At 33.2% G+C, this 27560-nt stretch overlaps 1 protein-coding gene across 1 annotated transcript in view; it reads right to left on the bottom strand.

Moving 5' to 3' along the window:
• The window catches only part of LOC135847644 (aminopeptidase N-like), a 34280-nt gene that overhangs the window by 5072 nt on the left and 1648 nt on the right, over positions 1-27560 (bottom strand). Inside the window, exons 2-5 of the mRNA XM_065367277.1 lie at positions 2551-2709; positions 2070-2378; positions 1766-1949; positions 1485-1638 (exon numbers count right to left, since the gene is read on the bottom strand). Coding sequence (XP_065223349.1) covers positions 1485-1638; positions 1766-1949; positions 2070-2378; positions 2551-2709 — 806 coding nt within the window. The remainder of the gene's footprint in view (positions 1-1484; positions 1639-1765; positions 1950-2069; positions 2379-2550; positions 2710-27560) is intronic.

Genomic DNA, 27560 nt, shown 5'->3' with positions numbered 1-27560 from the left:
TCGGAAAATTTTTACAATTATTTTCAATTTTCTGATATCCTCAAAAGGGCGGATCGCCCTAAAACAAAGTCAGTGGATTTTGACTAAACTCAGCGGACACCCTCATTTTGAGTTGAAAATCTCAGACATTTTTTTTGGCTCTGTAGGTGCCTCTAGTGGGGATAAATGAGTCCCGGGCTCAAAGAGAGGGAATTTTCAAAAAATCAGCAAATCGCTTATTTTTGGACAATTTGTGTTTTGAAAGGTTTTTTTTTTTCGCACCTAAATATTTTGCATTAATTCGGCGAAAAAATTGAAAGATATCATTTCTGAAACTGGGAAAATATTTTTGAACACAGTGGTGCCAATTTTTTTGTCATTACTGCCAATTTCAAATGATCGAGAAAAATAGTCAAAAACTCAAAAACTTACATAATGTTTTCGATTTTTTCAGGTTGGCTGTAATGACAAAATTTTGCACCACTGCGTTCCAAAGTATTTCCCCAGTTGTTGGAATGATATCTTTCAATATTTTGACATATATAGGTAATTAATATCTACAATATATTCGCGAAGAAAAATTTTCAGACCACAAATTTATCAAAAAATAAGCGATTTGCGAATTTTCAACTTTGAGACTGGGTCATTTTTCTCAAAACAGGTTGGATGGCAACAGAAGCAAAAAATCACGATTTTTTCGAAAATGTCCCGTTATGTTGAGAGCCCGTCTCTCTCCCCCTGGGGTGCCTCCGAAGCAAACATTTTTTTTCACAATGAGTAACTTTTAACTCAAAATGAAGGTCTCTGCTGAATTTGGTAAAATCCGCCTTTTTTTTCGCAATCCACATCATTGCTTTCATGGTTTAGGCCATTAGAAATGCTCAAAGTTCATTTTTTTTAATTCAGAAGTTCTTAAAATTTTATAGGTATATTTTTTTCCTTTAAAATAATTTATAGATCATCTCTCGACCGAAAATTTTTTTAAAATAATGTTTGAAATTTTTCCTACCTCTTATTGCGGTTATTGCTTGGTCAAATCCTAATTTTCCTTGAACAAAGGAAAAATAAGGCTTATGTAGCCTATCATGATTCCAAGATTGGGTGGGATCCATCACAAAGTTTGTTTTGGAGCCCCCAAGAGTCCATCTCCATATGCATCAATTTTTTGCATTTATTGATACCTATTTTTTTATTTATTCAGTTCCTTAGCCAAGAAAAATTCTCGAAAATCCCCTAATTCTACTACTTTTATAAATTTCTGCAAACAATTGCAGGCCAAAAAATGAAGTTCTTCATTGAAACCTAACGAAAAAATTAGACCCCCCTTCCTCCTTCCATTTTATGTGCCTTGATATTTGGAGATAAATTTTGAAAATTTTGCCCTGAAAACTGGAAAAAATCAGAGAAAAATCATTTTTTTGAATCGACATTTGATGATTTTATGCTCTCGAGAAATTTTAAAATACCAATAAATTTTTGCAGCTTTTCAATTATTCGTTACCTACCTTTTTCATAACTGATGATATCAAATATGCTGTCGAGTTGATTAGATTTTCGAACATTTGTCGTCATTGCCCTTTGCGAGGTCACTTCTTGCCATAAAGATTCTTGCACGAATTCGATGACGTAAAGTTGATCTAGGCTCCATGTTGGTTCGATCTACGAGCAAACGAAATCAAAACCTTGGCAAATTCTCATCAAATATATCGAGTGAACCAGTAGAATAATTGTTATTTTGTGTTTATTTGAAAATCCAGTATCAAGTAGATGGATATAATTTACTTACCGCAGCTGAAGTAAATGTCTCGAAATACGTAGCAAATCCTTCTTTGAGCCAAAGGTAATTGTACCACGCAGGTGTAACCAAGTTTCCAAACCACTGATGAGCAAATTCGTGACTTATAAGTTGGGTAATTTTGTGCCTATGTTGAGCACTGCTGGTAGACTCATCCGTTAATACGAAACGTTCCCTACAAAGTATTCAAAATAGTTCAAATTAAGTAAATATTTCTCCTCACGTGTGACTGAAGAAAATCTCACGTTGCTGCGCAATGGATCATTTATGTACATATATGGAAAAGGATGCTTACTTGAAGGTGACCATTCCCCAATTTTCCATACCACCAGCACCGAAATCTGGCACAGCTACGACATCGATTTTAGGTAACTTATACTTTATACCAGTATATCCTTCCAACTGTTTGAGTATTCTGGCACTTTGTTTCAATGCATAAGAGCCTTGACTTTGTTGTATGGGATTTTTTCTCGCTATTATTCGTATAGTGTTCTCGGAATTGGCCATATACGTGAAATCCGATACCGAAAACGCCACTAAATAAGTAGGCATTGCAGGCGATTTTCGGAATTTTTCCCATATTTTATTCGTACCGCTGACTGAGCTGAACGATGATAAAAAAATAAATATTAGTTCTAGAGTAGGTGCCTAGGTAGTAGGTAGGTACTTGATATATCTATGGGAGCGTTATCTAATCGAGTAAGCTAATTTAAATATTTATCGAGTGCTTGCCGAAAAAGAGACAGTTTCAATAGCCTCGTTGAAAAAGTACTTACTCCGATGGTAGCTGACTTTCCCAAGGCATGTTGCTTACGGCGATTTGAGTCGTGGTGCGAGCCAGGTAAATGGTGAAAGGGGCTCTGAAGCGTGGTTCGTCGAAGCAGGGGAATGCCTCGCGAGCGTGGTTTGGTTCGAATTGAGTTGTCACCATCCAGCTGAAATTAGTCAAATCGCAAGGTTATAAAATTTTGCTAATTGGTTGTATTTACCTTATTTGAAAAAAGTGGCAAAAATCGTAACCAGAACAAATTTTATTCGTTTCAAAAAATGGAGTAGACGTCAAGTTACAGACTACAGTTACTCGTATGATCCTATTGAACTTTCCTGATTGAGCCGAGCATTTTTATTTTCTAATTTTTTGAACATTTTCTAAATTTTTCCCCTGATTAAAAGTAACATTCAACTTATTTTTATTTTTTGGTCTGTGAAATAACTTGAAGAAGAAGGACACAGAATAAAGATGGAAAAAGATCCTCAAATTTCAAAAGCCATGTAAAAAGGGCAAACGTAGCTCAAGAAAAGGGTGTGGCTTTATTTAGGTCACGTAGGCATGCATGATCGATGACCACACCCTTTCAAACAACTGTTTGGTCCTTAGGGTGTGGCTGCAAAGTGTGCAGCTCATCACGTACACATGAATAACGACCACACCCTTGCTAGCTTCTGATTGGTTCACTAGGTGTGGTCAAACCAACCCCACCCTGAATTATGTTACTATATAAAAGATCCCTCGTCCTCCAGGAGGTTAATAGCGATCAGACTTTCGAACCGGACAGTCTATTGCTATTACAACTCTGCTCTTACAATCGAAGTGAAAGTTTACTTGTTGAAAGTTCTTGTGCGAAATGACAGAAATGTCTACTGACGAACGACGATTTGACATCATCGGTGCTTTGCCACCGGAATTATCCTCGATGATATTTCGAATGCTTGACCCACCTGCAATGCAGGCTGCTTTGACTGTGCGCAAAAGATGGTACGAGATTTACCAATCGGATCCTGCGCTTCCTACAATCATGAAAAGACGAGTTCGCCAACGAATAAGGCAAAGAATCAGATTAGCCAAATATTTGGATAATCCTGAGCGATTGAATGCTCCTAGTCCTAAACGTAAACGATCACCAAAGCAAACTGGTGTGAAAAAACGCAAGTCCAAAAGTGCATCGAGACAAGTGGACGAGAAATCCAAATTTGACTTCGAGGATATTGACTCCTCTGCGGCAATGAAACGACCTATGCGAATGTAAAATGTGTTAAAATCTAAGCTAAGAGTTGTAAAAATGATAAATTAACTGTAACGAATTGTTGAAATAATAATAAAATATGTGTCTCAACATAAAATTGATTCAATTCATTTAATTATAAAATCATCCAATATCGAAAAGAAAAAAGAAATGATATCTAATTAATTTCAGGACTAGGTAGGTAATGAGAAGGGCTGGGAAATTATTTCTTCAGAAAATACTGGAAAAAAACTGAAACCGAAATGAAGAAATTAAAACTAAAACTGCAACTATAAAGTGAAACTGAAAACTGCAGTAAGGAGATAACTAGAAAAATTGAAACCAAAACTGAAATTCAAAAGTTTTGCCATCACTGATTTATTCATATAAAAAAAAGATAAAATTCTCTTAAATTGAGTGAAGTATTCCCTAAAACTTTTTAAAACATTGAAAAATGCCTAAAAATGATTTTTCATGCTATTAGATATACCTACGAAAAAATAGTATAACATCAACTTTAGTGAGTAAAAAGTGACAAAAAAAAAAACTAATGTAGAGAAAAATGACCGAAAAATAATCAAAATTTTAATTTAAAACGATCCGTTTGATAAAAATAGGACTAGTTATTTGCCAACTTTTGGTAACAAAGGTATGAGAATGAAATTTTTGCAATTTCTGGCAAAAAAGAGCAAAAAGTGAGACGTTGACAGTTTTAGCAAAATGAAGAATTTTTTGAAAATTTCTGACCATGAAATGTTTGGAAAAAGAAAATGAAATTTTTTAGTAAATTTGGTATACAGCGAGAGTATTTGACAATTTTTTCTTAAAACTGCAAGACTTTGACAATTTTAGCAAAAAGCAGTAAGTAGGTACGTAGGTAGTAGGTATTGTCGTCATTGGCAAAAAAATATACTTTTCCGAAATTTTTTGCAAAAAGAAAAACTAAGTACCTATCACAATTTTAGCAAAAAACTAAAACTTTTTGACAATTGGCAAAGTGATAATGCTTTTTTGAAACTTTTGTCAAAAAAGCTAGACTTTTGGTTTAATAACTTCCAAAAACTGTGACAATTTTCAACAATGTTCGCTAAAAAACAAATTTTTTTTTTTACAATTTTTGACAAAAAACACTTCCACAAGTTTATTAAAAGAGGTGTTTCGGGGAAAAAGTACATTTTTGGCAATTTTTCTGAAAAGCGAGAATTTTTGGAAATTTTTGGAAAAAAGCAAGACTTTTGCAGGTTGGACAGCAGAAATTTTTTCCAATTTATGAAAAAGTAAGAATTATTGACGATTTCGGGCTAAAACCAATACTTCGACAAATTTTAGCAAAAGGGAAGGCTTTTGGGCAATTTCTTGCAATAGAGGTAGACTTTTAGACAACTTTTTAAAAAAAGTGTTTTTTCTGAAATTTTTAAAAAAAGTATTTTTTTTGGAATTTTTAAAAAAGTAAAAATTTTAGATGATTTTTGGCAAAATAAAAATTTTGACGGTTTTAGAAAAAAGTAGAATTTTTTAGGAATTTCTGGAAAAAAGCAAAACTTTTTGGTTGTAATTATTGAAAAAACATAAATTCATGCGTAGGTACCTACGAATAATATAATGTTCGAGCAAAAAAACGCCAATAAGATTTCATCAAGAAATGGATAATCTATTTTGAAATTTCTGCACTTTCAACTCTGGAAGTTGATTTGATAATATTTTATTTTTTCTAGGCATCCAAAAAAGTGGCACTAGAAGTATGTTCGATTTTTAGTGGATTTTTGAATATCAAAATTTAGTCCACCTATAGAAAGCTGTAATTTGGCATCTATCTTACTTTAGATTCCTCCTGAATCTATTAAGAGGAAACTATTTCGAACCGTTGTGGGCAGTTCTAATATGTAGGATCTTTATGAGCAGTTCTAGAGCTTTTAACAAATTTTGCAGATAATTGAAATTCCCATACATTTTTTCGAATGAAGTTGAAGATCTAAAAATCACTAGTAAGTATACTCTAATTTCAGGATGCTATTTAATGCTCCATTTTTGAGATGCTGGTTGTGGGCTATGTGGACTGCTTTGGAGCATCCAGAAATTATTCGGAAGTTCTAATTTTCCGTCATGAAATCTGTTGAAATGAGCTGTGGCTCACCTCAGTAAATATTTCAACTCAACTTTATCGAATAAAATTTTGCGGAAATTTCGATTTTCAAAAACTTGCTGAAGGCTCCAGAACTGCTAAAGACGATTTGAACCCATTTACAGTCGATTCAGATCGAAATTGAGATATTGATTATCCAAATTTCAGCTTCCTAGGTATATTTGGCCAAATTTTGATTTTTTTTTCATTTTTCATCCAAATTTTAATTTTTTTCAATTCATAAAAAATTTTAAAATGCTTTTTTATGGGTGCAATTTTGGTTGGATGGTGATGTACAATTTTTGAATAGGTACTTATTTTTTGATTTAAATTTGTTTGGCTGAAAAAATTTCCTGTCAGGTGCGAAACCTCCTTCATAAGATTAAGTATCTCGATACCAGATTAAAATCTCTTTGGCAGCTCTAGAATCGCTGATGTTGACGTTTGTAATCTTCCAGAAGAGTGACCCATGTTGAAGCATCAAATGTTGGAAGCTTTAAAACTGCTGAAGCTGAGGTTTGTTTTCTTTTTTGAAGTAGGGGACGTGAATTTGTGTACAATACGCTGTTCCTAAAAACCCGCCTGGTCAAAATTCTCATTCGATTTGCCCCAAACTTCAAAGGTTAATTTTTTAGAAAAAGAATGCACTCCGTATTTACGGCAAACTGGTTAGGCAATTTTATTAACACCTCTCTTGCTCACGTTTTATGAATGTACAAAAGTATCATGAAATTCGGAAAGGCCAAAACTCAGGAGAAAACTCCCACATTCATAAAAGATCAAAGGAATATTTTTGAAACTAAAGAGAGGATTTTCAATGGGGAAAGTCTGCCTAATATTAGGAATTAGCCTATGAATGAAAGAAAATTCATTTATTGTTTCATGCAAACAAAGTTTAGTTTTAAAATTTCGAAAATTAACTTGATCGAAGAAAAAGGGCGTGGCTCAGTTTGGGTCACGTATGCATAAGCAAAGACCACACCCAAACCCTAATCTGATATGTCTATGGGGTGTGGCTGTGCAGCCTCATCACGTACACATTAATAACAACCACACCCTTGCTAGCTTCTGATTGGTTCACTAGGTGTGGTCAAACCAACCCCACCCAAATTTTGGGCCCTTAAAAGGGAGTCCTAATCCTCCAAGAGGTTAATAGCGATCAGACTTTTGAACCGGACAGTCTATTGCTATTACAACTCTGCTCTTACAATTGAAGTGAAAGTTTACTTGTGAAAGTTCTTGCGCGAAATGGCAGAAATGTCTACTAACGAACGACGATTTGACATCATCGGTGCTTTGCCACCGGAGTTATCTTCAATGATATTTCGAATGCTGGACCCACCTGCAATGCAGGCTGCTTTGACTGTGCGCAAAAGATGGTACGAGATTTACCAATCAGATCCTGCGCTTCCTACAATCATGAAAAGACGAGTTCGCCAACGAATAAGGCAAAGAAAGAGATTAGCCAAGTATTTGGATAATCCTGAGCGATTGAATGCTTCTAGTCCTAGACGTAAACGATCACCAAAGCAAACTGATGTGAAAAAACGCAAGTCCAAAAGCGGATCGAAACAAGCGGACAAGAAATCCAAATTCGACTTCGAGGATATTGACTCCTCTGCAACAATGAAACGACCTATGCGAATGTAAAATTCATAAAAATCTAAGCTAATTGTAAGAGTTGTAAATAATGAAATAAGTGTAATGAATTGGTGAAATAATAATAAAATGTTTGTCTCAACACAAAATATGGTCAATTTGTTCAAGTCCTAAAATCATCCAATATCGAAAAAAAAAAAAAGAAAAGAAATGATAGGTACCTAATTCATTTCAGGACTAGGTAGGTAATGAGAAGGGCTTGGACATTATTTCTTCAGAAAACGCTGAAAGAAAACTGAAACTGAAATGAAGAAATGTAAACTAAATCTGCAACTAAAAAGTGAAACTGAAAACTGTAACTAGAAAAATTGAAACCAAAATTGAAATTCAAAAGTTTTGCCATCACTGATTTATTCATATAAAAAAAGTGAGAAAATTCTCTTAAATTGAGTGAAATATTCCCTAAAATTTTTTAAAAAATTAAAAAATTCCCAAAAATGATTTTTCATGCTATTAGGTATAGGTACGAAAAAATACTTTAACATTAACTTTGGTGAGTGAAAAGTGACAAAACACCAACTATAATGTAAGTAGAGAAAAATAACCGAAAAATAATCAACATTTTAATTTAAAAATGATCTGTTTTTTAAAAAATAGGACTAGTCATTTGGCAAATTTTGGTAACAAAGGTATAAGAATAAAATTTTTGCAATTTCTGGCAAAAAAAGAGCAAAAAGCGAGACTTTGACAATCGTAGCAAAAGGAAAGGCTTGGCAATTTCTTTCAATGGAGTTGGAGGTAGACTTTTGGACAAGTTTTGGAAAAAAGTGTTTTTTTCTGAAATTTTTAAAAGAAGTGCTTTTCTTAACATTTTTGAAAATAGTGTTTTTTTGGAATTTTTGAAAAAAGTGAAATTTGTCAGCAATTTTTATAAAAAAACGAGAGGTTTTGACAATTGTTTTCTAAAAAACAAGACTTTGTCAATTATTGACAAAAAAATGATACCAACTTTTAAACAATTTCAAGGAAAAACGCGGACCTTTTTTGAAAAAGGTGAAAATTTTTGATGATTTTTGGCAAAATGAAGAAGAAAAAGATTTTGACCGTTTTAGCAAAAAGCAGAATTTTTTAGGAATTTCTGGGAAAAAAACAACTTTTTGGTTGTAATTATTGGAAAAACATGAATTCATGCATAGGTACCTAGGTACAAAAAATATATACGTTCGGGCAAAAAATACGATCCCTGCCAATAAGGTTAAGTACATCAAGCAAGGGAAACATTGATTTTGAAATTTCTGCACTTTCAAATCTGGAAGTTGATTTGAAAATATTTTATTCTATCTAAGTACCCAAAAAAGTGACACTTGAAGTATGCGTTTGAAGGAATTTTCATTTTTTACAACTTTCGATTTTTAATGGATTTTCGAATATCAAAATTTGGTCCAAAAATTCAATAAAATCAAAAACATGACTAAATTCACCTACAAAGCTGTAATTTGGCATCTATCTTATTTTAGATTCCTCCTGAATCTACAAGGAGGAAACGATTTGGAACCGTTGTAAGCAGTTCTGGAGCTTTTAACAAATTTTGCAGATAATTGAATTCCCATAAATTTTTTCGAATGGAGTTGAAGATCTAGAACTCACTAATAAGTATACTTTAATTTCAGGATGCTATTTAATGCTCCATTTTTAACATGCTGAGTGGACTGGAGCTGGTTGTGGGCTATGTGGGCTGCTTTGGAGTATCCAGAACTTTTTTGGAAATTCTAGTTTTCCAAGAAAATTGTCATGAAATCTGTTGAAATCAGCTGTAGCTCACCTGAGTAAATATTTCAACTCAACTTCATCCAATGAAATGTTGTGGAAATTCCGATTTTCAAAAATCTGCTTAAGGCTCCAGAACTGCTAAAGACGATTTGAACCCATTTACAGTCGATTCAGGTCGACATTGAGATATTGATTGACCAAATTTCAGCTTCCTAGGTTGTATATTTGGTCAAATTTCGATTTTAAAAAAAATTTCGTCCAAATTTCATTTTTAAAAAAAATTATTTATCCAAATTTCATTTTTTTTTAATTCAAAAAAATTTAAATTGCTGCTTTTTTGATTTAAAATTGTTATGCTAAAAAATTGTTCTGTCAGGTGTGAAACCTCCTTCTTAAGATTAATGTATCTCGATGCTAAATTAAAATCTCGTTGGCAGCTATAGAATTGCTGATGTTGACGTTTGTAATCTTCCAAAAGATTGACCTATGTTGAAGCATTAAATGTTGGAATCATTAAAACTGCTGAAGTTGAGGTTTGATTTTTTTTCTGAAGTAGAGAACGTGAATTTGTGGACAATACTTACACTGTTCCTAAAAAGCCCCCTGGTCAAAATTCGCATTCGACTTGCCCGAACATTCAAAGGTCATTTTTTTGGAAAAATAATGCACTACGTATTCACGGCAAACTGGTCAGGCAATTTTATTAACACCTCTCTGGCTCACGTCTTATGAATGTACCTAAGTATTATGAAATTCAGAAAGGCCAAAACTCTGGTGAAACTCCTATATTTATAATTAATTGAAAATATCAAAGGTAAGTATATTTTTGAAAATTAAGAGAGGATTTTCAAAGGGAAAAGACTGCCTAATATTAAGAATTAGACCATGAATGAAAGAAAATTCTTCTACTGTTTCATGCAAACAGAGTACCTATAGTTTTGAGATTTTGAAAATTAACCTGCTCGAAGAAAAAGGGTGTGGCTCAGTTTGGGTCACGTTCGCATAAGCAAAGAAAAGACCACACCCAAACCCTAATCTGATGTGTCCATGGGGTGTGGCTGTGCAGCCTCATCACGTACACATGAATAACGACCACACCCTTGCTAGCTTCTGATTGGTTCACTGGGTGCGGTCAAACCAACCTCACCCAAATTTTGAGGCTTTATAAGGGAGTCCCAATCCTCCAACATGTTAATAGCGATCAGACCTTTGAACTAGACAGTCTATTGCTATTACCTACAACCAAAGTGAAAGTTTACTTGTTGAAAGTTCTTGCGCGAAATGTCAGAAATGTCTACTGCTACTAACGAACGACGATTTGATATCATCGGTGCTTTGCCACCGGAATTATCCTCGATGATATTTCGAATGCTGGACCCACCTGCAATGCAGGCTGCTTTGACAGTGCGCAAAAGATGGTACGAAATTTACCAATCGGATCCTGCGCTTCCTACAATCATGAAAAGACGAGTTCGCCAACGAATAAGGCAAAGAATCAGATTAGCCAAATATTTGGATAATCCTGAACGATTGAATGCTCCTAGTCCTAAACGTAAACGATCACCAAAGCAAACTGGTGTTAAAAAACGCAAGTCCAAAAGTGCATCGAGACAAGTGGACGAGAAATCCAAATTCGACTTCGAGGATATTGACTCCTCTGGAGTAATGAAACGACCTATGCGAATGTAAAATGCATAAAAATCTAAGCTAACTGTAAGAGTTGTAAATAATAAAATAAGTGTAATGAATTGGTGAAATAATAATAAAATATTTGTCTCAACATAAAATATTGATCAATTCATTTAAGTATAAAATCATCCAATATCGAAAAGAAAAAAGAAATGATACCTAATTCATTTCAGAACTAGGTAATGAGGAGGGCTTGGACATTATTTATTCAGAAAACGCTCAAAAAAAACTGAAACTGAAAACTGTAAATAAAAAAATTGAAACCAAAACTGAAATTCAAAAGTTTTGCCATCACTGATTTACTCATAAAAAAAGTGAGAAAATTCTCTTAAATTGAGTGAAATATTCCCTGAAAACGTGATAAATTCTTTTAAAAAATGAAAAAATGCCTAAAAATGATTTTTCATGCCATTACCTAGGTATACGAAAAAATACTTTAACATCAATTTTAGTGAGTAAAAAGTGACAAAAAACAAACAAATGTTGAGAAAAATAATCAAAATTTGAATTTAAAATGATCAGTTTTTTAAAAAGTAGAACTAGTTATTTGGCAAATTTTGCTAGAGAATAAATTTTTTGCAATTTTTGGCAAAAAAAAGAGCAAAGAGCGAGACTTTGACAAATTTTAGCGAGGGGAAAATTTTGTTGGAAATTTCTAACCATGAAATGTTTAGAAAAAGAAAAGGAAATCTTTTTAGTGATTTTGGTAAAAAGCGAGAGTATTGTCAATTTTTTGCAAAACCGCAAGAATTTGACAATTTTAGCAAAAAACAGCCTAAGTACAAATAGGTACGTTTTGTCATCACATTGGTAAAAAAATATAGATACTTTTCCGCAATTTTTCGCAAAAATAAAAACTACCTATCACAATTCTAGCCAAAAAAAAACCTTTTTGACAATTGGCGAAATTATGACATGCTATTTCAAAACATTCGTTGAAAAAGCTAGACTTTTGGTTTTGTGACAATTTCCAGCAATATTCGGTGAGAACCAAATTTTTTTACCATCTTTTAAAAAACGGTCATTTTTGACAAAAAACACTTCCACAATTTTAGTAAAAGAGGCTTTTTGGCAATTTTTCTGAAAAGCGAGTTTTTTTGTAATTTTTTTACAAAAACCAACACTTTTGGTTGGACAGCAAAAATGTATTCCAATTTCTGAAAAAGTGAGAATTATTGACGGTTCTTGCCTAAAAACAATGCTTCGAAAATTTTAGCAAAATGAAGGGCTTTTTGGCAATTTCTTGCAATACTCAGAAGTAGACTTTTGGACAAGTCTGGGGAAAAAAGTGTTTTTTCTGAAATTTTTAAAAGAATAAGTGTTTTTCTTAGAATTTTTGAAAAAGAGTGTTTTTTTGAAATTTTATTTTGAAAAAAGTGAAAGTCAGCAATTTTCATAAAAAGCGAGAGTATTTACTCATTTTTTTCATAGAAACAAGACTTTGTCAATTGTTAGCAAGAAAATGATACCATCTTTTAAACAATTTCAAGAATTTTTAAAACGAAAATCTTCAGCCATTTTCCTTGTAGGGTAAATGCAAAAATTTTTGTCAATTTTTAAAAAAGTAAAAAATTTTTATGCTTTTGAAAAAGTGAGAATTTTTGATGATTTTTGGCAAAATGAATATTTCGACGGTTTTAATAGCAGAAAGCAGAATTTTTTAGGAATTTCTGAAAAAGAAACAAAACTTTTTGGTTGTAATTATTGGAAAAACATAAATTCATGCATAGATACCTACAAAAATATACGTCCGGGCAAAAAAATACAATCCTTGCCAATAAGGTTACGTCAACCAAGGGAAAAATTGATTTTGAAATTTCTACACTTTCAACTCTGGAAGTTGATGCGGAAGCATTTTATTTTATCTATCTAAAAATGTGGCACTAGAAAGATATGCGTTTGTAGGAAATTTCATTGTTTACAACTTTCGATTTTTAGTGGATTTTCGAATATCAAAATTTAGTCCAAAAATTCAATAAAATCAAAAACTTTACTAAATTGACCTAGAAAGCTGTAATTTGGCATCTATCTTATTTTAGATTCCTCCTGAATCTATTAAGAGGAAACGATTTGGAACCGTTGTGAGCAGTTCTAGGACCTTTATGAGCAGTTCTAAACGATTTCAACAAATTTTGCAGATAATTGAAATTCCCATAAATTTTTTCGAATGAAGTTAAAAATCTAAAAATTACTAGTAAGTATACTCTAATTTCAGGATGCTACATATTTAATGCTCCATTTTTGACATGCAGAGTGGACTGGAGCTGCGTTGTGGGCTATGTGGGCTGCTTTGAAGCATCCAGAAATGTTTCGGAAATTCTACCTGGTTTTCCAAGAACATTTACATGAAATCTGTTGGAATGAGCTGTAGCTCACCTCTGTAAATATTTCAACTCAACTTTATCGAATAAAATTTTGTGGAAATTTCGATTTTCAAAAACTTGCTGAAGGCTCCAGAACTGCTAAAGACGATTTGAACCCATTTACAGTCGATTTAGATCGAAATTGAGATATTGATTAGCCGAATTTCAGCTTCCTAGGTATATTTGGCTAAATTTCGATTTTTTTTTTCATTTTTCATCCAAATTTTATTTTTTTTTTCAATTCATAAAAAATTTTAAAATGCTTTTTTATGCGTGCAATTTTTTGTTGGATGGTGATGTATTTTTTCATAGGTACATACTTATTTTTTGATTTAAATTTGTTTGGCTAAAAAATTGTCCTGTCAGGTGCGAATAAACCTCTTTTATAAGATTAAGTATCTCGATGCCAGATTAAAATCTCTTTGGCAGCTCTAGAATCGCTGATGTTGGCGCTTGTAATCTTCCAAAAGAGTGATGTTGGAAGCTTTAAAACTGCTGAAGTTGAGGTTTGTTTTCTTTTTTGAAGTAGGGGACGTGAATTTGTGTACATACAATACGCTGTTCCTAAAAACCCGCCTGGTCAAAATTCTCATTCGATTTGCCCCAAACTTCAAAGGTTAATTTTTTAGAAAAAGAATGCACTCCGTATTTACGGCAAACTGGTTAGGCAATTTTATTAACACCTCTCTTGCTCACGTTTTATGAATGTATCAAAGTATCATGAAATTCGGAAAGGCCAAAACTCAGGTGAAAACTCCCGCATTTATAATCAATTGAAAATATCAAAGGAATATTTTTGAAACTAAAGAGAGGATTTTCAATGGGGAAAGTCTGCCTAATATTAGGAATTAGCCTATGAATGAAAGAAAATTCATTTATTGTTTCATGCAAACAAAGTTTAGGTTTGAAATTTCGAAAATTAGTCTGATCGAAGAAAAAGGGCGTGGCTCAGTTTGGGTCACGTATGCATGAGCAAAGACCACACCCAAACCCTAATCTGACATGTCTATGAGGTGTGGCTGTGCAGCTTCATCACGTACACATGAATAACGACCACACCCTTGCTAGCTTCTGATTGGTTCACTGGGTGCGGTCAAACCAACTCCACCCAAATGTTGGGCCTTTATAAGGGAGTCCCAATCCTCCAAGACTTTAATAGCGATCAGAATTTTGAACCGGACAGTCTATTGCTATTACAACTCTGCTCTTACATACAACTGAAGTGAAGTTTACTTGTTGAAAGTTCTTGCGCGAAATGACAGAAATGTCTACTGTTACTAACGAACGACGATTTGACATCATCGGTGCTTTGCCACCGGAATTATCCTCGATGATATTTCGAATGCTGGACCCACCTGTAATGCAGGCTGCTTTGACTGTGCGCAAAAGATGGTATGAAATCTACCAATCAGATCCTGCGCTTCCTACAATAATGAAAAGACGAGTTCGCCAACGAATAAGGCAAAGAATCAGATTAGCCAAGTATTTGGATAATCCTGAGCGATTGAATGCTCCTAGACGTAAACGATCACCAAAGCAAACTGGTGTGAAAAAAAGCAAGTCCAAAAGCGGATCGAGACAAGTGGACAAGAAATCCAGAGTTGACTTTGAGGATATTGACTCCTCTGCAGCAATGAAACGACCTATGCGAATGTAACATGCATAAAAATCTAAGATAATTGTAAGAGTTGTAAATAATGAAATAAATGTAATGAATTGGTGAAATGATAATAAAATTTTCGTCTCAACATAAAATTGATCAATTAATTTGCTTAAGTATAAAATAAAATCATCAATCGAAATGAAAAAAGAAATGGGAATTCATTTCAGGACTAGGTAATGTGAAAGGCTTGGATATTATTTCTTCAGAAAATGCTGAAAATGTAATTCAAAATTCTCTCTCTCGAAAAAAAAACTGACAGCAAAATGAAAAAATTGAAACTAAAAAAATTGTAACCAAAACAGAAATTGAAAAGTTTTGCTATCACTGATTCACTCATAAAAAAGCTGAGAAAGTTCTCTTAAATTGAGTGAAGTAAGTATCCGCCAAAAACCTGACAAATTCTTTCAAAAATTGAAAAAAATCCAAAAACTGAGTAAAAAAATAATAGCATTTTAAGCTAAAATAATCAGGTTCTCAAAACGTAGGACAATTTTGCAACTTTTGATAACAAAGTGAAAACTCAAGTATTGTAATTTCTGCCAAAAAAAAACAGCAAAAAGCGAGACTTTGACCGTTTCAGCTAAAAAAAGGATTTTTTGGAAATTTCTGATCATGAAATGTTTTAGAACAGAGAAATTTTTTAGCCATTTTGGAAAAAAGCGAGAGTGTTTGACATCATTGACAAAAAATATTACTTTTTGGAAATTTCTTGCAAAAACAAAGATTATTACAATTTTAGCAAAAAGTAGAACTTTTTGACAAAACAATGATGCTTTTTCCAAACAGTATTGTCAAAAAAGTTAAACTTTTCTTTAAACTTCCGAAAAATGTGACGGTTTTCAACAACTTTTTTTGCCATTGTTGAAAAAATGGGAATTTTTGACGAGAAGCACTTCCATAATTTCAGCAAAAAAGGCTTTCTGGGGAGAAAGCCAAATTTTTGGCAATTTTTCTGAAGAGAGATTTTTTGCATATTTTTAGCAAAAAGCAAAACTTTTGGTCGGATAGCGAAAATTTTTGCCATTTTCTGAAAAAGTTAGAATTATTGACGATTTTTGGCTAAAAGCAGTGTACATCGAAAATTTCAGCAAATGGAAGGGCTTTTTGGCAATTTCTCGCAATAGAGGTAGACTTTTGGAAGTTTTGGACATTTTTAAAGTAATATTCTAAAGTTTTTTAAAAAATTGTTTTTTTGGATTTTTTGAAAAAAAGTGATTGTCAGCAATTTTTATAAAAAGCAAGAGTTTTTGTCATTTTTTATTTTCAAAAATCCAGACTAAGTCAATTATTGGCAAGAAAATGAGACTTTTTCGCTATTTTTTGTTGAAAAAAGCAACAATTTTGAACAATTTTGAGGAAAAATGTGGTCCTTGGGGTTTGTTTTTTTTAAAACGAGAATCTATATCAATTTTCCTACGTGAAATGTAACAAATTTCAAATTTTCGTCAATTTTTGAAAAAGTGAAAGTTTTTGATGGTTTTTGGCAAAATTAAGATTTTGACGGTTTTGGCAAACAGCAGAATTCTTTAGAAATTTCTGGAAAAAAGCAAAAGTTTTTTGGAATCATTTGCAAAAATGCGACACTTTTAGCCATTTTGTTTTGTTATTACCTATTGGAAAAACATAAATTCATGCAGATGCATACCTATACAAAAAATATATTTGAGAAAAAAAATTCGATCCCTGCCCATAAGGTTACATTAAGGGACAAATCGATTTTGAAATTTCTGCACCAGAATTTTTTTCAAATGAAGTTGGAGATCTATAAATTACCAATACGTACGCTCTAATTATTTCAGAACGTTATTTAATGCTCTATTTCTCACATGCTGAGTGGACTGGAGAAGGTTGTGAGCTATTTTAGAAACCAGAAATTCTTCGGAAATTCCAGTTTTCGAAGAAAACGTTATAGAATTTGTTGAAAAGAGCTGTACCTACGAGTAAATCACCTCAGTTAAGATTTCAACTTAGGTACCAACTTCATCGAATAAAATTTTGTGAAAATTTTGATTTTCAAAAATCTGCTGGATGCTCCAGAACTGCTAAAGACGGTTCGAACCCATTTACAATCGATTCAGGTCAAAAATGAGATATAATACATTAGTAAATTTCAGCTTCCTGGGTATATTTTTGGTCTAATTTTGATTTTTTTTTCCATCCAAATTTGGAAACATTCTCCATCTGATACGCCGTTCCTAAGAACCCTACTAGTCAACATTTTCATTCGATTTGCCCCAGAAATTCAAAAGTTAATTTCTCAAAGAAAAAATGCGCTCCGTATTTACGGCGAACTGGTTAGGCAATTTTATTAACACCTCTCTTGTTCACCTTATGACCGTAAGTATCATGAAAATCCGAAAGGCGAAAGGTCAAAACTCTGATGAAACTCCTACATTTATAATTAATTGTAAAGATCGAAGGAATATTTTTGACTCTCCAGAGAGGATTTCAAATGGGGAAAGTCTGTCTGATATCAAGAATTAGCCTTTGAAAGGAAGAAAATTGTTTACTATTTCTTTAAAAAAAAAGTATAACCAAGAAATTTGAGAATTCACCAGCCAGAAAGAAAAGGGTGTGGCTCAGTTTGGGTCACGTCCGCATAATCAAAGACCACACCCAAACCTTGATCTGATGTGTCCATGGGGTGTGGCTGTGCAGCTTCATCACGTACACATGAATAACGACCACACCCTTGCTAGCTCCTGATTGGTCCATTGGTTGTGGTCAAACCAACCCCACCCAAATTTCGTGCCTTTAAAAGGGAGTCCCAATTCTCCAAGAGGTTAATAGCGATCAGACTTTTGAACTAGACAGTCTACTGCTATTATCTATACAACCGAAGTGAAAGTTTACTTTTTGAAAGTTCTTGCGCGAAATGACAGAAATGTCTACTGACGAACGTCGATTCGACATCATCGGTGCTTTGCCACCGGAATTATCCACGACGATATTTCGAATGCTTGACCCAGCTGCAATGCAGGCTGCTTTGACTGTGCGCAAAAGATGGTATGAAATCTACCAATCAGATCCTGCGCTTCCTACAATAATGAAAAGACGAGTTCGCCAACGAATAAGGCAAAGAAAGAGATTAGCCAAGTATTTGGATAATCCTGAGCGATTGAATGCTCCTAGTCCTAGACGTAAACGATCACCAAAGCAAACTGGTGTTAAAAAACGCAAGTCCAAAAGCGGATCGAGACCAGTGGACAAGAAATCCAAATTTGACTTCGAGGATATTGACTCCTCTGCGACAATGAAACGACCTATGCGAATGTAAAATGCATAAAAATCTAAGCTAATTGTAAGAGTTGTAAATAATGAAATGAATGTAATGAATTGGTGAAATAATAATAACATATTTATCTCAATATAAAATTGGTCAATTCATTTAAGTATAAGTATCATCCAACATCGAAATGAAAAAAAAAAATGACAATTCATTTCCGTTTCAAAAAAAAATAAAATGAAATAAAAACTGAAACCAAAGGATAACTGAAAACTGAAAACCGAAACTGAAATTCAAAACTTTTGCTATCACTGATTCACTCGCAAAAGAGAGGAAACGTGAACAATTCTTTTAAGAAATGAAAAAAAAACTGCCTAAAAATGATTCTTCATGCTGTCAAGCACTTATATAAAAAAAAATGTTTCAACAACAATTTTAGTGACTACAAATGCACAAAGAACATACCAACTACACAAATGTAGAGAATAATGACCAAAAAAATGATCACTTATTAAACTAAAATAATCTGGTTTTTAAAAAGTAGGAAATACCTATTTGGCAAGTTTTGGTAACAAAGTGAGAATACAATTTTTCCAATTTCTGTCAAAAAAAAGAGCAAAAAGCGAGTCTTTGACAACTTTAGCAGAAAATTTTATGTATCAGAAAAGTGAATTTTTTTAGCCATTTTAGTAAAAAGCGAAAGCGTTTGTCAACTTTTTGCAAAATTCAAGACTTGATTAGGTAAGTATACTCTAGCTAAAAGCAGTACCTACTTCATCATTGGCAAAAAATAATACTTTTTGGTAATTTTTTGCAAAAACGAAGACTAGGTATCACAATTTTAGCACAAAGAATAACTTTGTAACAATTATTGGTAAAAAAGTAATGCTTTTTCCAAACATTTGGCCAAAAAAGCTAGAGTTTTGATTGAACTTTCAAAAAATTTGACAGTTTTTGGCAATGTTGAAAAACAAACTTTTTTGCCATTATCAAAAAAACGAGAATTTTTGACAAGAAGCACTTCCAAAATTTTAGCAAAAGAGACTTTTGAGGAGTATTATTTTTTTGGCAACTTTGCTGAAAAGCAAGATTTCTTGTGAATTTTTGGTCAAAAGCAATTTCGGTTGGACAATTTTTGCTAAATGAGAGATTTTCAATTATTTTTCTACGAAACAAAATTTTTTGTTAATTTTTGAAAAAACGAGAAATATTAACGATTTTTGACTAGATGCAATGCTTTAAAACTTTATATGTACTTTTGGACAATATTTGGAAAAAACTTGTTTTTTTTAGGGAATTTTTGGGAAAAAGTGTTTATCAGTAATTTTTATAAAAAACGAGAGTTTTTGGTCAATTTTTTTCAAAAGGCAAGACTTTGCCTTTTGGGTTTTAGCAAAAAGCAGGATTTTTTTTTAGGAATTTCTGGCAAAAAAGAAAAAGTATTTGGAATTATTTTTTATAGCTTTGTTATAAACTAAAAATTTTTGTCATTATTGGAAAAACAAAATTTGGAGCCCTCCTAAAAAGGTTACAGTAAAATGGCGCTAGAAGTATGCGTTTGTAGGAAATAACCTACATTTTTTTACAACTTTCGATTCTTGGTAGATTTTTAAATACCAAAATCTGGCTCAAAAATTCAATAAAATCAATAACTTTATTAAATTGACGTAGAAAGCTTGAATTTGGTATGTATCTCATTTTTGACTCCTCCTAAATCTACGAAGAGGAACGATTTGGAACCGTTACGAGCAATTTTGAGCTTTCAACAAATTTTGTGGATAATTGAAATTCTCACAAATTTTTTCGAATGAAGTTGCAGATCTAAAAATCACTAATAAGTATTTATGTAGATTGTAGATACTCTTATTTTAGGATGCTATTTGATGTTGTATTTCTGACATGCTGAATGGACTGGAAAACGTTGTGGGCAGCCTTGGAGCATCCTGCATTTTTTTTAAAAATTACATTTTTCCGAAAAAAGTGTCATAAAACCTGTTGAAATGAGCAGTAGCTCATCTCAGTAAATATTTCAACTTACCAACTTCATCCAACATAATTTTGTGGAATTTGGAGGCTCCAAAACAATGAGGTAAGATACACCAAATTTCAGTTTTCTGGGTATTTTTGGTATTTTTTTTTTTTTTCATTTTTCATCCGAATTTGAATTTGAAGAAATTCATAAAAAATCTAAAAATGCACATTTATGAATGCAATTCTGATTGGATGGCGATGTATTTTTGCATGCTTTTTCGATTTCACTTTCTTATTAGGCTGAAAATTTTTCCTGTCAATTGGGAAACCTCCTTCATAAGATTAGGTAAGTACGTACCTATCTTGATGCCAGATTAAAAACTTGTTGGAAGCTCTAACATTGCTAAAGTTGACGTTTTGTAATCTTTCAAAAAATTAAAAATGATTCATGTTGAAGCATCAAATTTAATAGTTATTGAAAGATTTAAAACTGCCGAAGTTAAGGTTTGATTCATTTTCCGAAGTACCATAGACGATAGGGAACGTGAATTTGTGGAAAATACGCCGTTCGTAAAAATCTTCCTGGTCAAAATTCTCACCCCAAAATTCAAAGGGTAATTTTGTGGGGGGAAAATGCACTTTGTATTTACGGCAAACTGGTTAGGCAATTCTATTAACTCCTCTCTTGCTCACGTTTTATGAACGTATCGTGATATTCAAAAAGGCCAAAATTCTGATGAAACTGAAAAGATCAAAGGAATGTTTTCGACACTCGAGAGAGGATTTTCAGTAGGAAAAGTCTGCCTAAAAAAATGAGCCTATGAAAGAAAAAAAAGTCTCTTTCTGTTTCATGCAAAGAAACTAATATAGCCTTGAAATTTTGAAAATTACCGTTCCTGAAGAAAAAGGGCGTTGGCTCAGTTTGGGTCACGTTCGCATAAGCAAAGAAAAGACCACACCCAAACCCTAATCTGATGTGTCCATGGGGTGTGGCTGTTCAGCCTCATCACGTACGCATGAATAACGACCACACCCTTGCTAGCTCCTGATTGGTCCACTGGTTGTGGTCAAACCAACCCCACCCAAATTTTGGGTCTTTAAAAGGGAATCCTAATCCTCCAAGAGGTTAATAGCGATCAGACTTTTGAACCGGACAGTCTATTGCTATTACAACTCTGGTGATACAATCGAAGTAAAAGTTTACTTGTTGAAAGTTCTTGCGCGAAATGTCAGAAATGTCTACTGACGAACGACGATTTGACATCATCGGTGCTTTGCCACCGGAATTATCCTCGATGATATTTCGAATGCTGGACCCACCTGCAATGCAGGCTGCTTTGACTGTGCGCAAAAGATGGTATGAAATTTACCAATCAGATCCTGCGCTTCCTAAAATCATGAAAAGACGAGTTCGCCAACGAATAAGGCAAAGAATCAGATTAGCCAAGTATTTGGATAATCCTGAGCGATTGAATGCTCCTAGTCATAGACGTAAACGATCACCAAAGCAAACTGGTGTGAAAAAACGCAAGTCCAAAAGTGCATCGAGACAAGTGGACGAGAAATCCAAATTCGACTTCGAGGATACAGACTCCTCTGCGACAATGCAACGACCTATGCGAATGTAAAATGTATGAAAATCTAAGCTAATTGTTAGAGTTGTAAATATTGAAATAAGTGTAATGAATTGGTAAAATAATAATAAAATATTATTTGTCTCAACATAAAATCGATCAATTCATTTAATTATGTATAAGATCATCCAATATCGAAAAGAAAAAAGAAATGATAGGTATCTAATTCATTTCAAGACTAGGTAGGTAATGAGAAGGGCTTGGACATTATTTCTTCAGAAAATTCTGAAAAAAAAAAAAACTGAAACCGAAATGAAGAAATTAAAACTAAAACTGCGACTAAAAAGTGAAACTGAAAACTGTAAGTTTGACAATTGGCAAAGTGATGATGCTTTTTTGAAACGTTTGTCAAAAAAGCTAGACTTTTGGTTTAATAACTTTCAAAAACTGTGACAATTTTAAACAATGTTCGCTAAAACACAATTTTTTTTACAATTTTTGACAAAAAACACTTCCACAATTTTATTAAAAGAGGTGTTTCGGGGAAAAAATACATTTTTGGCAATTTTTCTGAAAAGCGAGAATTTTTGAAAATTTTTGGAAAAAAGCAAGACTTTTGGTTGGACAGCAGAAATTTTTTCCAATTTATGAAAAAGTGAGAATTATTGACGATTTTGAGCTAAAACCAATACTTCGACAAATTTTGGCAAAAGGAAAGGCTTTTGAGCAATTTCTTGCAATAGAGGTAGACTTTTAGACAACTTTTTAAAAGAAGTGTTTTTTCTAAAATTTTTTAAAAAAGTACTTTTTTTGGAATTTTTAAAAAAGTACTTTTTTTGGAATTTTTAAAAAAGTAAAAATTTTAGATGATTTTTGGAAAAATAAAAATTTTGACGGTTTTAGAAAAAAGTAGAACTTTTTAGGAATTTCTGGAAAAAAGCAAAACTTTTTGGTTGTAATTATTGAAAAAACATAAATTCATGCGTAGGTACCTACGAATAATATAATGTTCGAGCAAAAAAACGCCAATAAGATTTCATCAAGAAATGGATAATCTATTTTGAAATTTCTGCACTTTCAACTCTGGAAGTTGATTTGATAATATTTTATTTTTTCTAGGCATCCAAAAAAGTGGCACTAGAAGTATGTTCGATTTTTAGTGGATTTTTGAATATCAAAATTTAGTCCACCTAGAAAGCTGTAATTTGGCATCTATCTTACTTTAGATTCCTTCTGAATCTATTAAGAGGAAACTATTTCGAACCGTTGTGGGCAGTTCTAATATGTAGGATCTTTATGAGCAGTTCTAGAGCTTTTAACAAATTTTGCAGATAATTGAAATTCCCATACATTTAAGTATACTCTAATTTCAGGATGCTATTTAATGCTCCACTTTTGAGATGCTGAGTGGAGTGGACTGGAGCTGGTTGTGGGCTATGTGGGCTGCTTTGGAGCATCCAGAAATTATTCGGAAGTTCTAATTTTCCGTCATGAAATCTGTTGAAATGAGCTGTGGCTCACCTCAGTAAATATTTCAACACAACTATATCGAATAAAATTTTGTGGAAATTTCGATTTTCAAAAACTTGTTGAAGGCTCCAGAACTGCTAAAGACGATTTTGAACCCATTTACAGTCGATTCAGATCGAAATTGAGATATTGATTATCCAAATTTCAGTTTCCTAGGTATATTTGGCCAAATTTTGATTTTTTTTTCATTTTTCATCCAAATTTTAATTTTTTTTAATTCATAAAAAATTTTAAAATGCTTTTTTATGGGTGCAATTTTGGTTGGATGGTGACGTACAATTTTTGAATAGGTACTTATTTTTTGATTTAAATTTGTTTGGCTGAAAAAATTTCCTGTCAGGTGCGAAACCTCCTTCATAAGATTAAGTATCTCGATGCCAGATTAAAATCTCTTTGGCAGCTCTAGAATCGCTGATGTTGACGTTTGTAATCTTCCAGAAGAGTGACCCATGTTGAAGCATCAAATGTTGGAAGCTTTAAAACTGCTGAAGTTGAGGTTTGTTTTCTTTTTGGAAGTAGGGGACGTGAATTTGTGGACAATACGCTGTTCCTAAAAACCTGCCTGGTCAAAATTCTCATTCGATTTGCCCCAAACTTCAAAGGTTAATTTTTTAGAAAAAGGATGCACTCTGTATTTACGGCAAACTGGTTAGGCAATTTTATTAACACCTCTCTTGCTCACGTTTTATAAATGTACCTGAGTATCATGAAATTCGGAAAGGCCAAAACTCTAGTGAAAACTCCCACATTTATAATCAATTGAAAAGATCAGATGAATATTTTTGAAACTAAAGAGAGGATTTTCAATGGGGAAAGTCTGCCTAATATTAGGAATTAGCCTATGAATGAAAGAAAATTCATTTATTGTTTCATGCAAACAAAGTTTAGTTTTGAAATTTCGAAAATTAACCTGATCCAAGAAAAAGGCCGTGGCTCAGTTTGGGTCACGTCCGCATAAGCAAAGACCACACCCAAACCCTAATCTGACGTGTCCATGGGGTGTGGCTGTGCAGCTTCATCACGTACACATGAATAACGACCACACCCTTGCTAGCTCCTGATTGGTCCACTGGTTGTGGTCAAACCAACCCCACCCAAATTTCGTGCCTTTAAAAGGGAGTCCCAATTCTCCAAGAGGTTAATAGCGATCAGACTTTTGAACTAGACAGTCTATTGCTATTATCTATACAACCAAAGTGAAAGTTTACTTTTTGAAAGTTCTTGCGCGAAATGGCAGAAATGTCTACTGCTACTAACGAACGACGATTTGATATCATCGGTGCTTTGCCACCGGAATTATCTTCGATGATATTTCGAATGCTGGACCCACCTGCAATGCAGGCTGCTTTGACTGTGCGCAAAAGATGGTATGAAATCTACCAATCAGATCCTGCGCTTCCTACAATAATGAAAAGACGAGTTCGCCAACGAATAAGGCAAAGAATCAGATTAGCCAAGTATTTGGATAATCCTGAGCGATTGAATGCTCCTAGTCCTATACGTAAACGATCACCAAAGCAAACTGGTGTTAAAAAACGCAAGTCCAAAAGTGGATCGAGACAAGTGGACAAGAAATCCAGAGTTGACTTCGAGGATATTGACTCCTCTGCGACAATGAAACGACCTATGCGAATGTAACATGCATAAAAATCTAAGATAATTGTAAGAGTTGTAAATAATGAAATAAATGTAATGAATTGGTGAAATGATAATAAAATTTTCGTCTCAACATAAAATTGATCAATTAATTTGCTTAAGTATAAGATACAATCATCCATCAATAAAAACTGACACCAAAATGAAAAAATTGAAAACTCCGAAACAGAAATTCAAAAGTTTTGCTATCACTGATTCACTCATAAAAAAGGTGAGCAAATTCTCTTGAATTGAGTGAAGTAAGTATCCCCTGAAAACGTGAAAAATTCTTTTAAAAAATGAAAATACACCAAAAAATGATTCTGCATGTAGTTAGGTAGGTACTTATGCGAAAAAATGTTTCTACAATAACTTTATAGTGACTAAAAAGTGTCAAAAAACATACAATACAAGTTTAGAGAGAAATGAGTAAAAAAATGATAGCATAAAATAATCTGGTTCTAAAAAAGTTGGACAATTTTGCAACTTTTTGATAACAAAGTGAGAATACAAGTTTTGCAATTTCTGGCTAAAAAAAGGGCAAAAAGCAAGACTTTGACAGTTTCAGCAAAAAAAACAATTTTTTGGAAATTTCTGACCTTGAAATGTTTTAGAGAAGTGAAATTTTTTAGTCATTTTGGTAAAAAGCGAGAGTGTTTGTCAATTTTTTGCCAAACGCAAAACTTTGCAGTACATTTTGACTTCATTGACAAAAAATAATACTCTGGAAATTTCTCGCAAAAACAAGCATTATTACTATTTTAGCAAAAAGTAGAACTTTTTGACAATTATTGGCAAAAAGAATGATGCTTTTTCCAAATATTTGTCAAAAAAGCTAAATTTTTCTTCAAACTTCCGAAAAATGTGACGGTTTTTAGCAATTTTGATGAAAAGCAAATTTTTTTGCCATCTGAAGAGATTTTTTGTAAATTTCTAGCAAAAAGCAAGACTTTGGTTGGGCAGCGAAAATATTGCCAATTTCTGAAAAAGTGAGAATTATTGACGATTTTTGGCAATTTCTCGCAATAGAGGTAGACTTTTGGAACCTTTTTTACAATAATTGTTTTTCTAAAGTTTTAAAAAAAATTGATTTTTTGGAAAAAGTGGAGTTTGTCAGCAATTTTTATAAAAAGTGAGAGTTCTTGTCATTTTTTTTCAAAAAGCAATATTAGTTAGAAAATGATAGTTTTTCGCTATTTTTTGTTGAAAAAAGCAATAATTTTAAATAATTTCGAGGGAAAATGTGGTCCTTGGGATCTTTTTTAACGACTGTCTAAAGCCCATTTTCTTTGAATGGTAAATGCAACAAATTTTAAATTTTTGTCAATTTTTGGAAAAGTGAACCGGAGACAGTTGTGAGCTGCTTAGCATCCAGAAATTTTTCGGAATTTCCAGTTTACCAAGAAAATGTCATAAAATCTATTAAGATCAGCTGTAGCTCAGCTCAGTAAAAATTTCAACTTATCAACTTCATCTAATACAATTTTTTGGAAATTTTGATTTTCAAAAATCTACTGGAGGCTCCAGAACTGCTAAAGACGCTTCGAAGCTGTTTACAATCGACTCAGGTCAAAAATGAGACAATACACCAAATTTCAGCTTCCTGGATATATTTGGTCAAATTGTGATGTTTTTTTCATTTTTCATCCAAATTTGGAAATCTCCATAATGATTAGGTATCTTGAATCTAGATTAAAACCTCGTTGGATGCTCTAGAATTGCTGAAGTTGACGTTTGTAATCTTCCAAAAGCTCAAAAGTGACTCATTATTGAAGCATCAAACATGGGGAATTTTAAAACTGCTGAAGTTGAGGTTAGATTTTTGTTTCTGAAGTAGGGAACGTGAATTTGTGGACAATATACGCCGTTTCTAAATACCCTACTGGTCAAAATTCCCATTCGATTTGCCCAATAAATTCAAAAGTTGATTTTTTGAAGAAAAAAAAAGGACTCCGTATTTACGGCGAACTGGTTAGGCAATTTTATTAACACCTTTCTTGCTCGCCTTATGAACGTAAGTATCATGAAATTCCGAAAGGCGAAAGGCCAAAACTCTGATGGAACTCCTACATTTATAATTAATTGAAAAGATCGAAGGAATATTTTTGACTCGAGAGAGAGGATTTCAAATGGGGAAAGTCTGTCTGATATCAAGAATTAGCCTTTGAAATGAAGAAAATTGTTTACTGTTTCTTGAAAAAAAAGTATGATCCAGAAATTTTGAGAATTTACCAGTCAGAAGAAAAAGGGTGTGGCTTAGTTTGGGTCACGTATGCATAAGCAATGACCACACCCAAACCCTAATCAGATATGTCTATGGGGTGTGGCTGTGCAGCCTCATCACGTACACATGAATAACGACCACACCCTTGCTAGCTTCTGATTGGTTCACTGGGTGCGGTCAAACCAACCCCACCCAAATTTTGGGCCTTTATAAGGGAGTCCCAATCCTCCAAGACTTTAATAGCGATCAAACTTTTGAACCGGACAGTCTATTGCTATTACAACTCTGCTCTTACAACTGAAGTGAAGTTTACTTGCTGAAAGTTTTTGCGCGAAATGGCAGAAATGTCTACTGCTACTAACGAACGACGATTTGACATCATCGGTGCTTTGCCACCGGAATTATCCTCGATGATAT

The sequence above is a fragment of the Planococcus citri genome, chromosome 5, assembly GCF_950023065.1.
Source record: "Planococcus citri chromosome 5, ihPlaCitr1.1, whole genome shotgun sequence".
Taxonomy (NCBI): Eukaryota; Metazoa; Arthropoda; class Insecta; order Hemiptera; family Pseudococcidae; genus Planococcus; species Planococcus citri.
This window is presented reverse-complemented; position numbering and strand designations above follow the sequence as displayed.